Genomic DNA, 16,828 nt, shown 5'->3' on the forward strand with positions numbered 1-16,828 from the left:
GTACAGTTGTTACCATAACACATTAGCAGAGGACAACCAGTTACAGTTTAGGTACAACTCCCGTGCAAGCTACAGCTTTAGTACATTGAACATTACTGTTGGATGCAACATGAAGATAGGTAGCAACTGCATAATGGTACACTTTGCATAACAGTCTCCTTTGTGCACCTTGCTCTGAGTATAAATGGATAGTCAGACAAATAGATTGATTTGACTTATGTTGTTGAAATTTTGAAGTTAATGATGACAAATCAACTCTATAGCTACCGCACAGAAACTGTCAGAAACAAAACACTGCGGCCGTTTATGCCCTGCAGGCCATGTGTACGACCCCTGTGGTTCCTCTTATCAGGCCAAAACAGCAGTATGAATTAGATTAGGGCCCTGCAGAGATGGGGGCTGGGGGATGATGGAGGTGACCTTGGACCAGCTCATGGTTCCACAAAGCCAAAATTCAAAGCCAGTTCTTTATGGAACAATAATTGTACTAGTCCCCATGGAGAAACACAGGCTTGACCATGACAGAATAATCATGTTCAGTGGTTCATATAATTTTTGGCATTGTCTCCTAATGGGCTGCTTCAATAAATACGTTTATACACTTATTAACACTAATTGTTAACTCATTTACTCATTTGCTTTTTTGCTTTTGAAGGTCAAACCTACTTTTACCCTACTGCACCATATTATTATTATTATTTATTATTATTATTATTATTATTTTTTACAATATTTTACTATTTAATTGCTAGCCGTTTTTACACTCCCTACTATAAGCTGGCTTGAGCCCTGTCCCAGTCCCTAAACTTATGTCACTGGCGAAGAGTGAACAACACTCTTTTCTGCTCTTTAATTATGGATTATTTTTAAATATTGACAACAGAATGTGTTACAGTATTTTTAAACCAGGGAGAAAATTGGAATAAAAATGGAAAACATTTTACAGCCATAACTGATTTTGTTCATGGTTTTTAGGTTTTAAACTGAGGAAGAGGAAGGTAATAAATGAACCCACTGGTGGAACGGGCAGCTGCCCTCACTTGACAGAGGCCATACCCTGTGAAGAACCCAGCTGCTACGAATGGCTGCTGTTGAAGCTGGAGGAATGCATTCCTGACAATGACAAACAGTGTGGACCTGGAACACAGAACCCTCAAGTGCAGTGTGTCAACAGTGATGGTAAGAGCATTTTACAGCAGGAACAACCTAAAAAAGACAAACGATTTCATCAAGCGCGTGGCTGCAGGGCAACGGGGATCTAGAAATTGCTCGAGATTTGGGTCAATCATTTAAAATGGTTCATGTTCTAGCTGGCAGTGGTTAAGAAGTGACCACTGCCGTCTCTTATTGCTCTAAACTATCTTCAGTTCTGTATCATTACCCAGTCTGATAATTGCTTTATGGGGGCTGTGGGTCCTGGTCATTTATTTTGTGATGGCTAAAGGGAGGATTCAGAGAATATGGTGTTGAATTAGCTTGAATTTGCTCTACTCATGAAAAATCACCAATCTTGATGATCCATTTACAGAATCTGTCATAAGTTTTATGAAGAAGTAAAATCTTTGGACTGTGCTTTTGCAGATGTTATTATACCTATATGACCAAAAGTATTTGGACACCCTAACTGAGTTCAGTCTGTACCAGGTCGGTAAACAAATTGGATGACTCGATATTCTGCCAAGTGTAGAGGTAAAAGATTCAACCAGAGTTGTGCCCACAAGCTTGTTGATGGCTGATCAAGAGAAACAGAGGTATAGGACATATAAATATTTGGTGTGCTGTATGTACAGGTAGAGGGTCTGAGGTTCTCAGGTTCTGAGACCACTAGAGAAAATGAGTCTATTTTGCATTTTAATACAATGTTTTTCTTTAAACTCTCAAAGCCTTAAAGCTTTGCGACAACTACTTGAAGCCCAAAGGAGGTTAAGGGAACTGTCATGCACTTTTCTTCACAGTCACTTGACCTAAAACTCCATCAAGCATTTATGAAGGCACTTAAAACAGAGGAAGACGAGCAATTAGTAACATATCAAGATCTTGGTGATCTTGGAATTTGGTGAAATTATGATAAGATAACATACAGTAGATCATCAGATTTTTCACAAACAATGGGTGGTGAAACACCAAATACCAAACCAAGCATATTCAACGATTTAATTGTTTATATAAATTATTATGCAGTGTCTGATATGTAATGAAAACAACTGTATTAATTTCAAGAAGTTTCACAAATAGTCCTAGACATATAGCTCCCACTTTATATTTATGACCTACAATATTTGGTTTTATTTAGTCCAAAAAAGCCAATAAACTCTTAAAAGAACTTAAATATGTGAATAATTTTAGAGAGGAAGGTTTTTTTCAGTCATCCAATCAATGGACAGAAAAGTTGCAGAAATGATTACAACTTTGAGGGAAGAACATCCATGATTTTACAAGTGTATGTATACTTTTGACCTCAGCGGTATCCATACTAGTAAGCACTGATGTCAGTAACGCGTTACTCTAATCTGACCACATTTTTCAGTAACAAGTAATCTAACGAGTTACTATTTCCAATCCAGTAATCAGATTAAAGTTACTTATCCAAATTACTGTGCGTTACTATTTTTGCAACTCGGGGAGTGACGTCTGGCCTATGCGACAATTAAGTCGCGAGCTGCGTCCGAAATCGCATACTTACAGAGCATGCACTAGATTGGAGGAAGTATGCACTACTCGGCCGGTAAAGAAGTACATACTTTCAGTACAGAAGTGTGCAGTATGCACACAACACCGCTACGTACTACACGTGGGGACGTGATGATGTAATATCACCATAGTTACAGACACATTACAAACCCCACTCACCAAAATGTTGGATATTTATCGTCTTTTTGTTATTTATTTGTCTTTGAAAATTTAATTTTATTTATCTTACTTACACTTGTAAACAGAGGACTCCGTTTTCCGCTATCTTTCTTGTTTCTTATTCTGCTTCAATCGCCTACGCAGCTCCAGTTGCATTACGGCAGCTGCTGAATGTAACTAATAAAGTAACTTGTAATCTAAAATCAAGTAATCAATAAAGTAACTAAGTTACTTTTAAAATCAAGTAATCAATAAAGTAACTAAGTTACTTTTTAAAGGTAACTATGCCATCACTGCTAGTAAGTATAATACGTATTTTAAGTATTTGTCTAACATTTTGTATTCTATTACTATATAGTAATATACAGCACATTATTTACATAATCCTTAATTGACATAATTTCAGGAAGCAGACTGGGTGGGATGAACCACTGTAGGTTAAATGGGTGTTTAGCAGCAGTGGAATCTGGGCTGTGACTAATAAACCATGAACATTTCAAATGTTATTTCCTTTAAATGAAACATCTGGTAGAGAAGAGAACAGAAAAGGAGAGAAATATCACAGCATGACTGAGATGATTCAGACTTATCTGTCAGCTTCAACTGATTTAAGAGCGATATTAATGACCTGTCTGGATAACCTGTCATGAAAGTGGATAAAAAGCAGGCCTCTTTAACAAGCCACAAACTGTATTTTGTTTGTTCTTTAACCGCTCAGCCATCTTGTTTTAAACGCATCTCTGGGAAGTCAGACACTTAGAAGCGCAGCACTAATGCATATTTAATGGGAATTTTTAAAGGGATGAATGTTTCAGCAGACTTGAAGGACCAGTGGGAGGGACGGAGCAAATTCACTACAGTTTAATTGTAATTCTAATTTGTCTGATCTAATTAATTCTGCCTAACAGAACTGAGCAAAGCTGAATGTTTCGACAAGGAAAATAATGAATTCCGGAACGAGAGCAGTGGGATGATGTAAGAGCACTGCAGTCAAACAAAATTGATTTTTATTAGAATAAATTAACCTTTGATTCTAGAGTATATGAGGACAGACTATGATTATTGAGAGGATATAAATGCGTCTTCAGTGACGTCTCTGTCCAGGACGTCTTTGGTGAAATCTATCATTAAGTTAAAGGTGCATTAATGCATGAATTATAAGCAAGTACATTGTAATTGTACTTTGCGTTTACACATTTCTCTCCTCGTTGCTTAAGTGAATTTTGGTTCATGGATGTGGCAATTACTGGGAAATTGGACCTTGGCATCCATACAGCTAATGAGCACCCAGAGGAGAAAGGGAAGTTGGAACAGAGAGAGACAGAAGCAGTAATACAGCTGTGTGCATCTCCAGTGGTTTAGTGTATCTCATAATTGTGGTTCCCAATTTGTACCAGCCGAAAGATTGTTATTGCCTGTTAACCATGTAATGTCGGATTTCTCTACCCACCCAGCCAGCAAAAAAATTTAAATAAAACAAATAAAAAAATAATAAATGAATAAATAAAATAAATAAATAAATTAAGAGTGAAAGAAAAAAATAATAAAATAAAATAAATAATAATGATAATATAATATTAAAAGTATATATAACATCATAAATAACCTAATTCATTGAAAAAAGTATGTACACCCATTGCTAACAACCGCATACAGTTAATTAGATAAATTTAATTATATGCTTCTGGCTGTGTGGTAACAGATCTGAGATTCACAGGCACAACCAAATTATTTACCAGAAAACTGAACTAATAATGGAGCAACGTATTAATTTATATGTCAGTGGATTTGGAAAGGAATTTTAACATACTCTTGATCAGGTGCCTACATACATTTGGACAGAGTGTATTTAAAACATTATGAATACAAATAGACTGACAATAGATTTTTTATATAAGACAAACTCAAAAAATTAGTGTTATATTAAATGCTGAATGCATGGTCAGTGTATATTATTATATATAAAGTGCTCTAACATACGTCACTCATCACTCTATGTAAACCTTTGACTTTTTTCGACAGACGAATTTTCGACTGCTGTACTCATGTTTACACGACATTTAAAAAAAATGTTTGCATTTAAGAGATCAATGTTGTTAACAATTTCTCACTCACTCACTTTCTTAACCGCATATCCAATCAGGATTGCACGGGGGTGCTGGAGCCTATCCCAGCTTTTCAATGGGCGCAAGGCACACAGTAACACCCAGGATGGGGCGCCAGTCCATCGCAGGGCAGACGCACATACACACACACTTATACACACACCCATTCACTTATAGGGCAATTCAGTGTCTCCAATTAACCTGACTGCATGTTTTTGGACTGTGGGAGGAAACTGGAGCTCCCGGAGGAAACCCATGCAGACACGGGGAGAACATGCAAACTCCGCACAGTAAGGACCCGGACCGCCCCACCTGGGGATCGAACCCAGGTCCTTCTTGCTGTGAGGCGACAGTGCTACCTACTTGGCCACTGTGCCGCTCGTTAGCAATTTCTGTACATTCAAATTTAGTAAGATGCTTTTTTGTTATATTTGCATGAAATAATTTCAATTTATTTATACAATTTAATGTGAAATAGTAAATAATGTAAATAAGGTATAGTAAAAAATAGAAGTAAAGGTAAATTCACTTAAAACTAATAGAGCAATAATATGTCACATTTAGAACAATCACTATTTAAAAATAAAGAGAAAAATATAAATATAAACTAAAACTATATACAGTGTATCACAAAAGTGAGTACACCCCTCACATTTCTGCAGATATTTAAGTATATCTTTTCATGGGACAACACTGACAAAATGACACTTTGACACAATGAAAAGTAGTCTGTGTGCAGCTTATATAACAGTGTAAATTTATTCTTCCCTCAAAATAACTCAATATACAGCCATTAATGTCTAAACCACCGGCAACAAAAGTGAGTACACCCCTTAGTGAAAGTTCCTGAAGTGTCAATATTTTGTGTGGCCACCATTATTTCCCAGAACTGCCTTAACTCTCCTGGGCATGGAGTTTACCAGAGCTTCACAGGTTGCCACTGGAATGCTTTTCCACTCCTCCATGACGACATCACGGAGCTGGTGGATATTCGAGACTTTTCGCTCCTCCACCTTCCGCTTGAGGATGCCCCAAAGATGTTCTATTGGGTTTAGGTCTGGAGACATGCTTGGCCAGTCCATCACCTTTACCCTCAGCCTCTTCAATAAAGCAGTGGTCGTCTTAGAGGTGTGTTTGGGGTCATTATCATGCTGGAACACTGCCCTGCGACCCAGTTTCCGGAGGGAGGGGATCATGCTCTGCTTCAGTATTTCACAGTACATATTGGAGTTCGTGTGTCCCTCAATGAAATGTAACTCCCCAACACCTGCTGCACTCATGCAGCCCCAGACCATGGCATTCCCACCACCATGCTTGACTGTAGGCATGACACACTTATCTTTGTACTCCTCACCTGATTGCCGCCACACATGCTTGAGACCATCTGAACCAAACAAATTAATCTTGGTCTCATCAGACCATAGGACATGGTTCCAGTAATCCATGTCCTTTGTTGACATGTCTTCAGCAAACTGTTTGCGGGCTTTCTTGTGTAGAGACTTCAGAAGAGGCTTCCTTCTGGGGTGACAGCCATGCAGACCAATTTGATGTAGTGTGCGGCGTATGGTCTGAGCACTGACAGGCTGACCCCCCACCTTTTCAATCTCTGCAGCAATGCTGACAGCACTCCTGCGCCTATCTTTCAAAGACAGCAGTTGGATGTGACGCTGAGCACGTGCACTCAGCTTCTTTGGACGACCAACTGAGTGTCTGTTCTGAGTGGACCCTGCTCTTTTAAAACGCTGGATGATCTTGGCCACTGTGCTGCAGCTCAGTTTCAGGGTGTTGGCAATCTTCTTGTAGCCTTGGCCATCTTCATGTAGCGCAACAATTCGTCTTTTAAGATCCTCAGAGAGTTCTTTGCCATGAGGTGCCATGTTGGAACTTTCAGTGACCAGTATGAGAGAGTGTGAGAGCTGTACTACTAAATTGAACACACCTGCTCCCTATGCACACCTGAGACCTAGTAACACTAACAAATCACATGACATTTTGGAGGGAAAATGACAAGCAGTGCTCAATTTGGACATTTAGGGGTGTAGTCTCTTAGGGGTGTACTCACTTTTGTTGCCGGTGGTTTAGACATTAATGGCTGTATATTGAGTTATTTTGAGGGAAGAATAAATTTACACTGTTATATAAGCTGCACACAGACTACTTTTCATTGTGTCAAAGTGTAATTTTGTCAATGTTGTCCCATGAAAAGATATACTTAAATATCTGCAGAAATGTGAGGGGTGTACTCACTTTTGTGATACACTGTAGTTAACAATATACTGAAATATAAACTAATATATAGTTCCATTTTAATACTATTTTAATGTCCAGTGAGCTCATGGTCAGGTGTTTGTATGTGTGTTAGCGTGTGCTTAACAGTTTTGAGAATTAAAATCCTCGAGCAGCTCTTGGTGACGTGGAAGAGTTTAACACAGACGTGTATCAGTATAAGAGCTACAGCACCTACTCAATGCGCTTCTCTCCTCTCTGTTCCCACATTCCTCTCACTCCTGGTTCATCTGGCCTGTATTGATCCTGTTTTCTGTCGCTGATGAAAATGGATCTGTGGGGTCCCACAAGGTTGGACAATGAAATCAGACACACTGGCTTTCTTCTCTTTTATACTGGTCAGTTAATACTGGTTCTGTCTGAACAAAGGAGGATGGGGTGTTCCAAATCAATACTGGGACTCCGGGAGAACCATCTCAGAGAACCACCAGGGGTGTCATCTCAAAAATAAAGTCCTACAGATGACCTTAGTGCCTGTAAATGTATGAATTAATAAATGTATGAACTAATTAAATTGAGCTAAAATTACAAACATCCTAATGAATCTCTAAAAATTCCTAATGAATATTGGAAAAAAAATAACTAAAATGTTAAAAAAGGAATAATAAATAAATAAATAAATAAATAAAAGTAACTTACTACTACTACTAAAAATAATAATAACAATAATAATAATAAGAAGAAGAATACAAAACATAAACAGGGGCGGCGCGGTGGCTCGCTGGGTAGCACTGTCGCCTCACAGCAAGAAGGTCCTGGGTTTGATCCCCAGGCGGGGCGGTCCGTGTCCTTTCTGTGCGGAGTTTGCATGTTCTCCCCGTGTCTGCGTGGGTTTCCTCCGGGAGCTCCAGTTTCCTCCCACAGTCCAAAAACATGCAGTCAGGTTAATTGGAGACACTGAATTGCCCTATAGGTGAATGGGTGTGTGTGTGTGTGTGTGTCTGCCCTACGATGGACTGGTGTCCTGTCCAGGGTGTTACTGTGTGCCTTGTGCCCATTGAAAAGCCCCCCCGCGACCCTGATTGGATAAGCGGTTAAGATAGTGAGTGAGTGAGTAAATATGCCACAACTCACTTTAGCATGTTCTTCCATTTTACACATGAAAATTCAGGTGTTTATGCTCAAAAAGCACTTGGTCTGTTAAGAGCTTTTATTCATGTCCAGCACCGGATCTAAATCTCACCAGCATGAACATCTGTCTCTTTTAACTGGCGTTACGTGTACAGGTGGTGGTGCTACACTGAGAGGAATTCACTAGAGTGGGTTTGTGTGTGTATGTTCTCATGAATATGCAGATTAGATATAAATTATGTAAGAACATTGCTGTACACGGATCTGTCCTGTTCTCGAGGTGAATTCTGTTTAATAAGGAGTGTACTGAAATGCATATGTTTATGTGGTAAGTGAGGAGTGAAGATTTCTGCAGGGTTCTGATTAAGCTGTTTTTCCTCCTGTATCTGCTGTGGCAAAGAAGCAAAATGTCAAAAGAAATGTCAAAAGAAATGTCTTAGCTTTATTTAGAAGATTAGGATACACTGAAGGCGGCAAAGACAACATAAAGAGCTCGAGTTTGATTCCCAGCCTGGGCGACCAGGGCAGGGTCATTTCTGTTTGGATGTTCTCCCTGTGTCCAAATGGGTTTCCTCAGGGTGCTCTGGTTTCCTCCTACAAGCAGTCAGGCCAGTTGGAGCCACTACAATTGCCCTAGATGGCAATGTGTGTGTGTGTGTTTGTGTGCCCGGTAATGGACTAGTGCCCTATTTGGAGTGTGTCCTGTTGTTGGCCCAAAGAATCAAACCCACCACGACCCAACAAAGCCACTGAAGCACTGCGGCCCACCAGTTGAAAACCACTGCTATAGACTTTACAACCAAATTTTATTAGGATGTTTTAGTATTTTTTTTTTTGTAATTTCATAATGGCTCATTCCATTCAGCTAACACAAGTGAATTTTTGTTTATTCCTAATTATAACAAGTTTTGTGTTTCCTGTGTTCAGGTGAGTTTGTGGACCGGCAGCTCTGTCGTGATGCGATCCTGCCCATGCCTTCTCTGTGTGAAGTGCCATGCCCCAATGACTGTGTCCTGAGCCCCTGGACATCCTGGTCTCTCTGCTCGCATACCTGCTCAGGAAAAAACACGGAGGGAAAACAGACAAGAGCGCGCTCTATTCTGGCGTACGCTGGAGAGGGTGAGTATTATTTTATAGAAGCTGGTGCAACTGGATAAACTGGCTGGCTGGATTTCACCTTGAACAGGGACAGTCCATCGCAGTGCAGAATCCAGTCAAACAATCAATTATTAAGTACTTATATCTTGAGGCTGTTTGGAGAAGCCAATCCATCTGCTGCATGTGTTTGTGTTTGGTGACAGGAAATTGGATTAACTGGGTAAAACACATAAAGAAAACCCTAACATGCACTTAGCCAAAATATTAGGACCAATAATATGCTGTATAACAGCTCTGACCCGCTAAGGCATGTACTCCACAAGACACATGACTGAAGGAGACCTGTGGTGTCTGGTATCAGTACATTACCAGAAGGTTCTGTACATTGTCAGGTGGATCGTCCTATAGTGCACCCTGGTGACATCTATTTTTCAGGTCAATGATGCACATGGGCCTGGCAATTCACATGATCTAAGAAAAAACAGGATTTGCCGGACCAGTCGACCTTCTTGCATTGCTTTTAAAAACAACAAACAAAAGCAGGCACTGACAAGTGCACTTCCCAATGGTTTCGGCCACTCCTTTCAAACATTAGTCAATCAAGTCAATGCACACGCCTGCCTGGCCAATAGCACTACTGATATTTAAATTGTGGATCCCCAGAGTATCCCCAAATCTCAGCAGTAGTGAGCTAGTGCAGCAATCCCTAACCTAACCATGGACCAGTTTCATATAAGACATAATTTCACAGGCCGACAGGGGTGGGGGGATTTAAAATAGAGTAACAAAACTACTCACAAATGATGGAAAATCAGTGGGAACCCTGAACTTTTTTTTGCTCCAACAAAACACTCCCACCTAGGGGTGATAGGAGACAATAACACCCGAAATTTGTTGAAAATGGAAGCAGTGTTTTATTGCTTTTGTAGCGATCACTAATTCTTTATTCTTTCTGTGTGGCCCGGTAATAAATGAGGCACAGATTGGCACTGGTCCGTGGTTGGAGACCAAATGTCATCTCAGAAGAATAGAAAAACCTCAGAAACATGTGCTTTGGTTCACATTTTAGCTTGCTTTAAGGAAGAAAACAGACAATTCAGTTCTCCATTCCAAAGATGGAAAGGACTATCCAGATGGTTATCAGGAAATGGTGCAAATGCAAATATCTGTATGATATGGGTAGCTTGCATATGTGTGAAAGTACCATTGATGTAGAGATGTATATTGGGATTTAATAGAGATATCTTCTGCCGTCAAGGTGATATCTTTTTCAAGGCATTTTATAAATGATTGAAATTTATATTTTAATATTCCAATTTATTGAAAACACATTGTTTTTTGCCCCCAAATACTCACAATATACCAAAACTGCAGCCAATTTATAAGTGTCCTAATGTATTGCTAGTGAATTCTCAGCAATGCACGTGTAAACAGACAATAGGTCCAGAAAAATCTAGCAGTCCTACCATCCAGTCCTACCATCCCCCATTCTGTTTGTTTAGCACTGCGTATATCATTCTAGCAGACGCACAAAAACCTCACCCAGCAGAGTTAATGAGCATCCCAGAGTGTTAAGCGATTCAAACCTCAGGTGGCCGGGTCCGGAAAAAAATGAGTGTCTGATTTGTAATAGAGTGACGAGGAAGTGAGTGCCTTGGAGTTTGTTCTCTCTGGCTGCCACTCACTGTCCGGTTTTCCATTTTCACAAATATCTCTCATATGAGCGAGTATGGCTTGCACTGCCGTCTCGGAGCAAATCAGACTTGCTCATTTTATATCCCGGCTATCAGTTTAATAGGCTTGAAAGTGTCTGCGCTTGACTGTTCTGCCAGACCGGCACATGTGACAGGCAGGAGAACAGATTTAATAAACCATGCACAGAGATGAGGTTTATAAATTATGGATGTAGCATAAATTCCTGCATCTGGAGGTGGTTTCTAAAATGATGCTACATGCTCTATCTTGAGGTTGATTAGGCCTTAAACGATTTGGCACACTGCATCAAAACAGACGACAGGAATCTGAGAAACCAGTTGTGGACTAATAGCAGCGTGAAATTGTTGTTTAGTTGCACCGTCTGGCTCTTTAAGGGAAAATAGAGAGAGCCGAAATGTTAAGGTGGGCTCAGACTAAGAAAGTTTACAATAGCTAAAAAAATATTCAGCCCCTTAAACAAGGTTTATATTTGTTCTCATGTGAAGTGGTGTAGTGGGGAATTATAAAGGACAAAAGAGAAATAAAGATATCCTTATAACCAAATTAATACAGATTACAGGTTGTGACAACCATCTACCATATAAAAAAGAACTAGGGTGTGAATACTTTGTATATCACTGTAACAGGTATTTCCCCCCCCCACCATGAGTGGGATGAAGCAGCGGGTGAGTAATTATACCGAGCTATAAAGGATACACTTTTATAATGACACAAAGGATTAGTGCTCATCCGAGTAGCAGGTCAGTAAATAATGGAGTGCGGAGTTAATCCTCATCCTAAATGTAATTTTACTGAAGCACAGTTGGAAGCGTTCACTGAGCTGCTCTAATACAAAGCTGTAATGCTAACCTCCAAAATTCCTGCCAGTGGGTGGATATAAAACTGCAGATCTAACAGCTTTAAGTATTGATTTTATATAACACCAACCATGCCATTTTAAACATTGGAATCTCTACTTTTAAATGATAAAAATGGGTAATTTTAGCTCATTTTGTTCAAAGTACAAATATTTTACAGCTTAAAGGTGTGTGTGGGAGGGAGGGGTTGTAAACAAACAAGCTGCTTTAACAGCTATGGACAGAAAATTGAATTATGTTTTTCCATTAGCATAGATTGAAGTTCTTTGTTTGGAAATATAGTGGGGGCCAAAAGTCTGTGTAACGCTATGGGCTATGAGGAGACAAGACAGGGCGGGCGGGCGGGCGGGCGCACACGCACACGCACACGCACGTATTAACAAAGATTTAATGATAACAAAAGACAAGACACACAACAAGGTTACACAAGACAGGTAGGAACCAGACAAGACAAGACAAGACCTTTGATAAATGCTAACCTAAAATAAACATACATGAATCCATACATAATACATACATACATATATAATCTAATCTAAAAGGCTAAACACTAAGCTAAACAAGAACTAGACAGGACTAGACATAGCTAAACAGCGCTAAACAGAGCTAAACAGAGCTAAACAGAGCTAAACAGAGCTAAGGCAAAGGCAAACAAAGATACAGGCTAAGGCTAACAAACAAAGGCAAAGGCTAAACCAACATGACAAAGTGCAAGGCAAAGGCTAAACCAACATGACAAAGTGCAAGGCAAAAGCAAGGCAAAAGCAAGGCAAAAGCAAGGCAAAAGCAAGGCAAAAGCAAGGCAAAAGCAAGGCAAAACACTGGGACAGAGTCACATCAGATAGTCTCCAAAGACTGAATCCCAGCTCCCCTCTTAAACGACCCTCAGATGAGGTACAGCTGGGGCTAATTATAAGCAGGGGACCAATCAAACTGAGAGGGTGTGGCAGGTGCACAGGAGTTCCAGCAGGAGCATACAGAGGCTGGATCCGTGACAGTCTGAAACCACTAGTGACCTTGCTCTTATTGATTTTAATATATTTTATTATTTAAAAGAATTAGCATACCAATTTAAAGGGAAAGTAAGAAAAAGAATAAGTCAGATCAGCTTTAATTTTTTAAATAGGTATGAGGAATAATCTCCAACTTTTGCAGTATGAAAACAGATGCCTGGTAGCAGAAATTTAAATGCACATAATTTAAATGCACATAATTTACACATAATTTACCTAGTTATACTCACATAAAATTCACCATTTAAAATAAAATTCATAAAAGTGCCAATTCATCAGCTTTTAAACTTTATTTCCTGATTTCTCCTTTTTCTTTATTACATTTTTAACCCATATGAAATAAATGCTACATTATTCCTGGCTGATTGAAAAGCTTTAATAGTAATTAATGCAATTTCATGTGTAAAAGCTTAAATTAGACAGTGAGTTAAATGGAGTACCAGTGAATGAGAGCTTTTATTCCAGTCAGAATTTTTCTCGTCCGCTCAGTATTCTGTAACGGCTGTAATGGTCTCACTGCACCTGATGATGGATGTTATAATGCTGGATAAATAACCAGCAGAAGCACATTATCCTGCAGCGCTACAACCGATAAATCAATTATTCAGGATTTTCAGTTGCTTTAGAAGAATAAGAAGCTCTTACTGTACAGTTTATTAGCTTTTTTTCAGTTCCAGGGCTGATAACATTGCAGGCATTGCTCACTGCAGTGCTTATAAATGACCTGGTGACTAATGAGCACCACTAACAGTCAAGGGTCACTTATGCTCCACCTGGTTCCTCTCTAAAGGCTGTAAAGTCTCCGGATGGGCTGAATATCATGTTCTCCCCTGAAACAACACACACTTATTGTGAATTTCCTGCTAACAAAAAAAGTGTTGGTTTCTGCTGCCAAATTCTGCTGCTGGATTAAGCTGGTCAGTGCTCGTTAAAAATACAGCAAGTGCTGAATGCTGACCAGCAGAAAAATACAGCATAAAGATGTTCCAACCATGTAATACTGATCCACAGACATGCTGATAGGAATTGGAAATTAAATTGGGAGAGCTTTTGCTAATCAGACTGGAAAACTGACTGTACAATCTAGCATAGTCCCAAACCGGCTTTTCCAAGCTGGCAGACCAATTAAACCAAGCAAAAACCAGTCAAGATTTGCTATTTATGAGCTATTTTATTTTTTGTAGCTAATAGAATTACATAGCCCAAATTGTTAGCATTTAAGGCTACAACTACTGTGCATGAACCAGTGTTTACTTACCAACTAATCCAGCAGTAAACCCACACTGCCCTGTTTAAACCAACACTAAACTGTATTTTGGACTAGTAAATAACTAGCTTCTGTTGTACCAGGTAAGCAACCAAACAAACACAAATAAACAGATTTGCTAATAATAAAGTATGCCTTCTATTTCACTTCTGTGCCTTCAGAACAACATAATTGGATTTTCCAGTGTCACAGCATTAACATAACCCGAAACTCAAAACAGTAACGGACGCCTTATAGTTTCTTTATGAAAATGAATTGGTGCTCAGCACAGGCTAATGTCTGGTAGTAAACACTCCTGGGGTCTAGTGCTGAGGCTCAGTGAGCTAATCAGCTCGGTGCTATTTCAGTCTGATCTGGTCAGAGCTCATTAAAATCGACTTCCATTCGGCTTCCAGTTAGAAACGAGATATTTGGCATCGTCTCAGCAGAATGTGAATCATCGGCCACCTCGTCTCATGTAACACAGAGCTAGCACAGCTTTATGGCAGTACATCTAGGTCATTATCACTAATGTTCCTTATCATTAGTGCAATTGTGCTTGTGCAATTGGTGTGTAATTGTGGTTGAAATGGTGAATTTAGACTCACGTCGATGGTGTTAATGAAAATTGGAAGTGCTGGTTCTAAAAACCTAATCCAGAATGCAATGACAGAAATGTATATAAACCAGAATCCAAACCCTTTTAATTACTACTAACAACCAAAAAACACATTCTCCTGATTAAATGGCACACATTTCTACAGGAATACTTGTAAATTGTTGTTTACATTTACATTTTCAGCATTTTGCAGACGCCTTTATCCACAGTGACTTACAGTACTGTGACAGTATACAGTCTGAGCAACTGAGGTTTAAGGGCCTTGCTCAAGGGCCCAACAGCAGCAACCTGGCAGTGATGGGGCTTGAACCCGTGATCTTCTGCTTACTAGTCCAGCACTAGGCTACAACTGCCCTTGTTGATATGTGTCCTAAAACACTGGAGGCTGTTAAGGCCATGAAGGGTCTGGAAATTCCATAATATTGCTCATATAGTTTTGGAATTAGATGGCTCACAGGCTCGAGGTGAGATGTTAATATATATTTTGCTGTATAGAGATTGGGGCTGACAAATTAGCCTCCTTTTACCAGGCAGAGGCAGATTCCTACAGGACATCTTAACACCAAGGAGAAACATGCCAGACTTTCTGTATACCTGCACTGTGGAAACAACCAAACTACCTTAAAAAAGACATGCTATTTTATTCACTTCATTAAAACAAGGTTGGGGGTTTTATCCTTGTTTTATCCTTTTAAAATTGTGTTACCAGAATATCTTATCATTTAAAGGAAGTTAGCTACACAGCAAACTATTTTACACTTCTAATTTTTACCATTTGCACAGTATAAGGGATTCTAATAAAACAAAGTCTTTTTTGTTAGTTGACATTTACAATGTAGATCCTAATACAATTACATGAGGATTACTACATAAGTGATGTGTAAAACAGCATGATGATGAAATTCTGATGTGGTTCTCCTCTTCCTGATCCAGGTGGGATTCCATGCCCCAACAGCAGCGCTCTGCAGGAGGTACGGAGCTGCAACGAGCACCCCTGCACCGTGTACCACTGGCAGACGGGCACCTGGGGCCAGTGCATCGAGGATACGTCTGTGCCCGCTGCCAACAGTTCCATCACGCGTGGTGGAGCTGGCGCCTCTGGCATCGAGGCCTCCTGCTCGGTGGGAATGCAGACCCGCAAGGTCATCTGTGTCCGTGTCAACGTGGGCCAAGTACCTCCCAAAAAGTAATCCCCAGTTCTGATGTGATTGTTGTCTTTTAGAATATTGGTTATGCATATTTGCTTGTCTTGGAAACACCAAACTGTTACCGTATAATGTATTTAAAATAATTAATTTATACAGATTATAGCAATGGATTCGTTTGGTAAAATATACCAACAACATCCAACTGTGATCCTGGAGTGTTTTTGTGCTTGCATTATTCCAGTGTAAAAAATCTCAACCATCATGTACTGACTGTATTATTAATGAGCTTCACAGTAGGGATTCAGCAACCTGCTGGTGTCGTCATCCTATATCTGTTGGTGTATAATTCAGGTGTCCAGAGAGTCTGCGTCCAGAGACGGTGAGGCCGTGTCTCCTGCCATGTAAAAGAGACTGTTTGGTTACTCCATACAGCGACTGGAGACCTTGCCCTTCAACCTGCCAAGCAGGTACGTCCAGAAGAGGTAAAACCACTGCCGTGCACGTAAGAGAAAATAGTTAGATAGATAGATACTTTATTTAACATGCATCTAAGCAGGAATGAGTAAATGAGAATGCAATTCCAGATATCAAAAGACCACTAAAATAATAATGCCTTTTAACACTGTGGTATGATCTGGTGCCTTTTCTGTGCCCATATTAATAGGACTGAGTTTGACTGCACACTTTAAATAGCTGTTGAATGGGCCTGGGTATGATTCCCTGATTGGATGGCTAGGGTCCTTTTTGTGTGGACTTTGTTCTTCCTGTGTCGGTGGGGGTTCTCCAGTTTCCTCACACAGGTCTAAAGGGATCAGACCA

General features: G+C 39.8%; 1 protein-coding gene across 1 annotated transcript in view; it reads left to right on the plus strand.

Annotated features, from left to right (window-relative positions):
- Nucleotides 1-16,828, plus strand: part of thsd7aa (thrombospondin, type I, domain containing 7Aa) — a 101,466-nt gene that overhangs the window by 50,568 nt on the left and 34,070 nt on the right. Inside the window, exons 6-9 of the mRNA XM_062989743.1 lie at nt 976-1,179; nt 9,240-9,431; nt 15,795-16,047; nt 16,361-16,476. Of these exons, the coding sequence (XP_062845813.1) occupies nt 976-1,179; nt 9,240-9,431; nt 15,795-16,047; nt 16,361-16,476 (765 nt within the window). The remainder of the gene's footprint in view (nt 1-975; nt 1,180-9,239; nt 9,432-15,794; nt 16,048-16,360; nt 16,477-16,828) is intronic.

Source organism: Trichomycterus rosablanca, chromosome 2 (assembly GCF_030014385.1).
Source record: "Trichomycterus rosablanca isolate fTriRos1 chromosome 2, fTriRos1.hap1, whole genome shotgun sequence".
NCBI classification, from domain to species: Eukaryota; Metazoa; Chordata; class Actinopteri; order Siluriformes; family Trichomycteridae; genus Trichomycterus; species Trichomycterus rosablanca.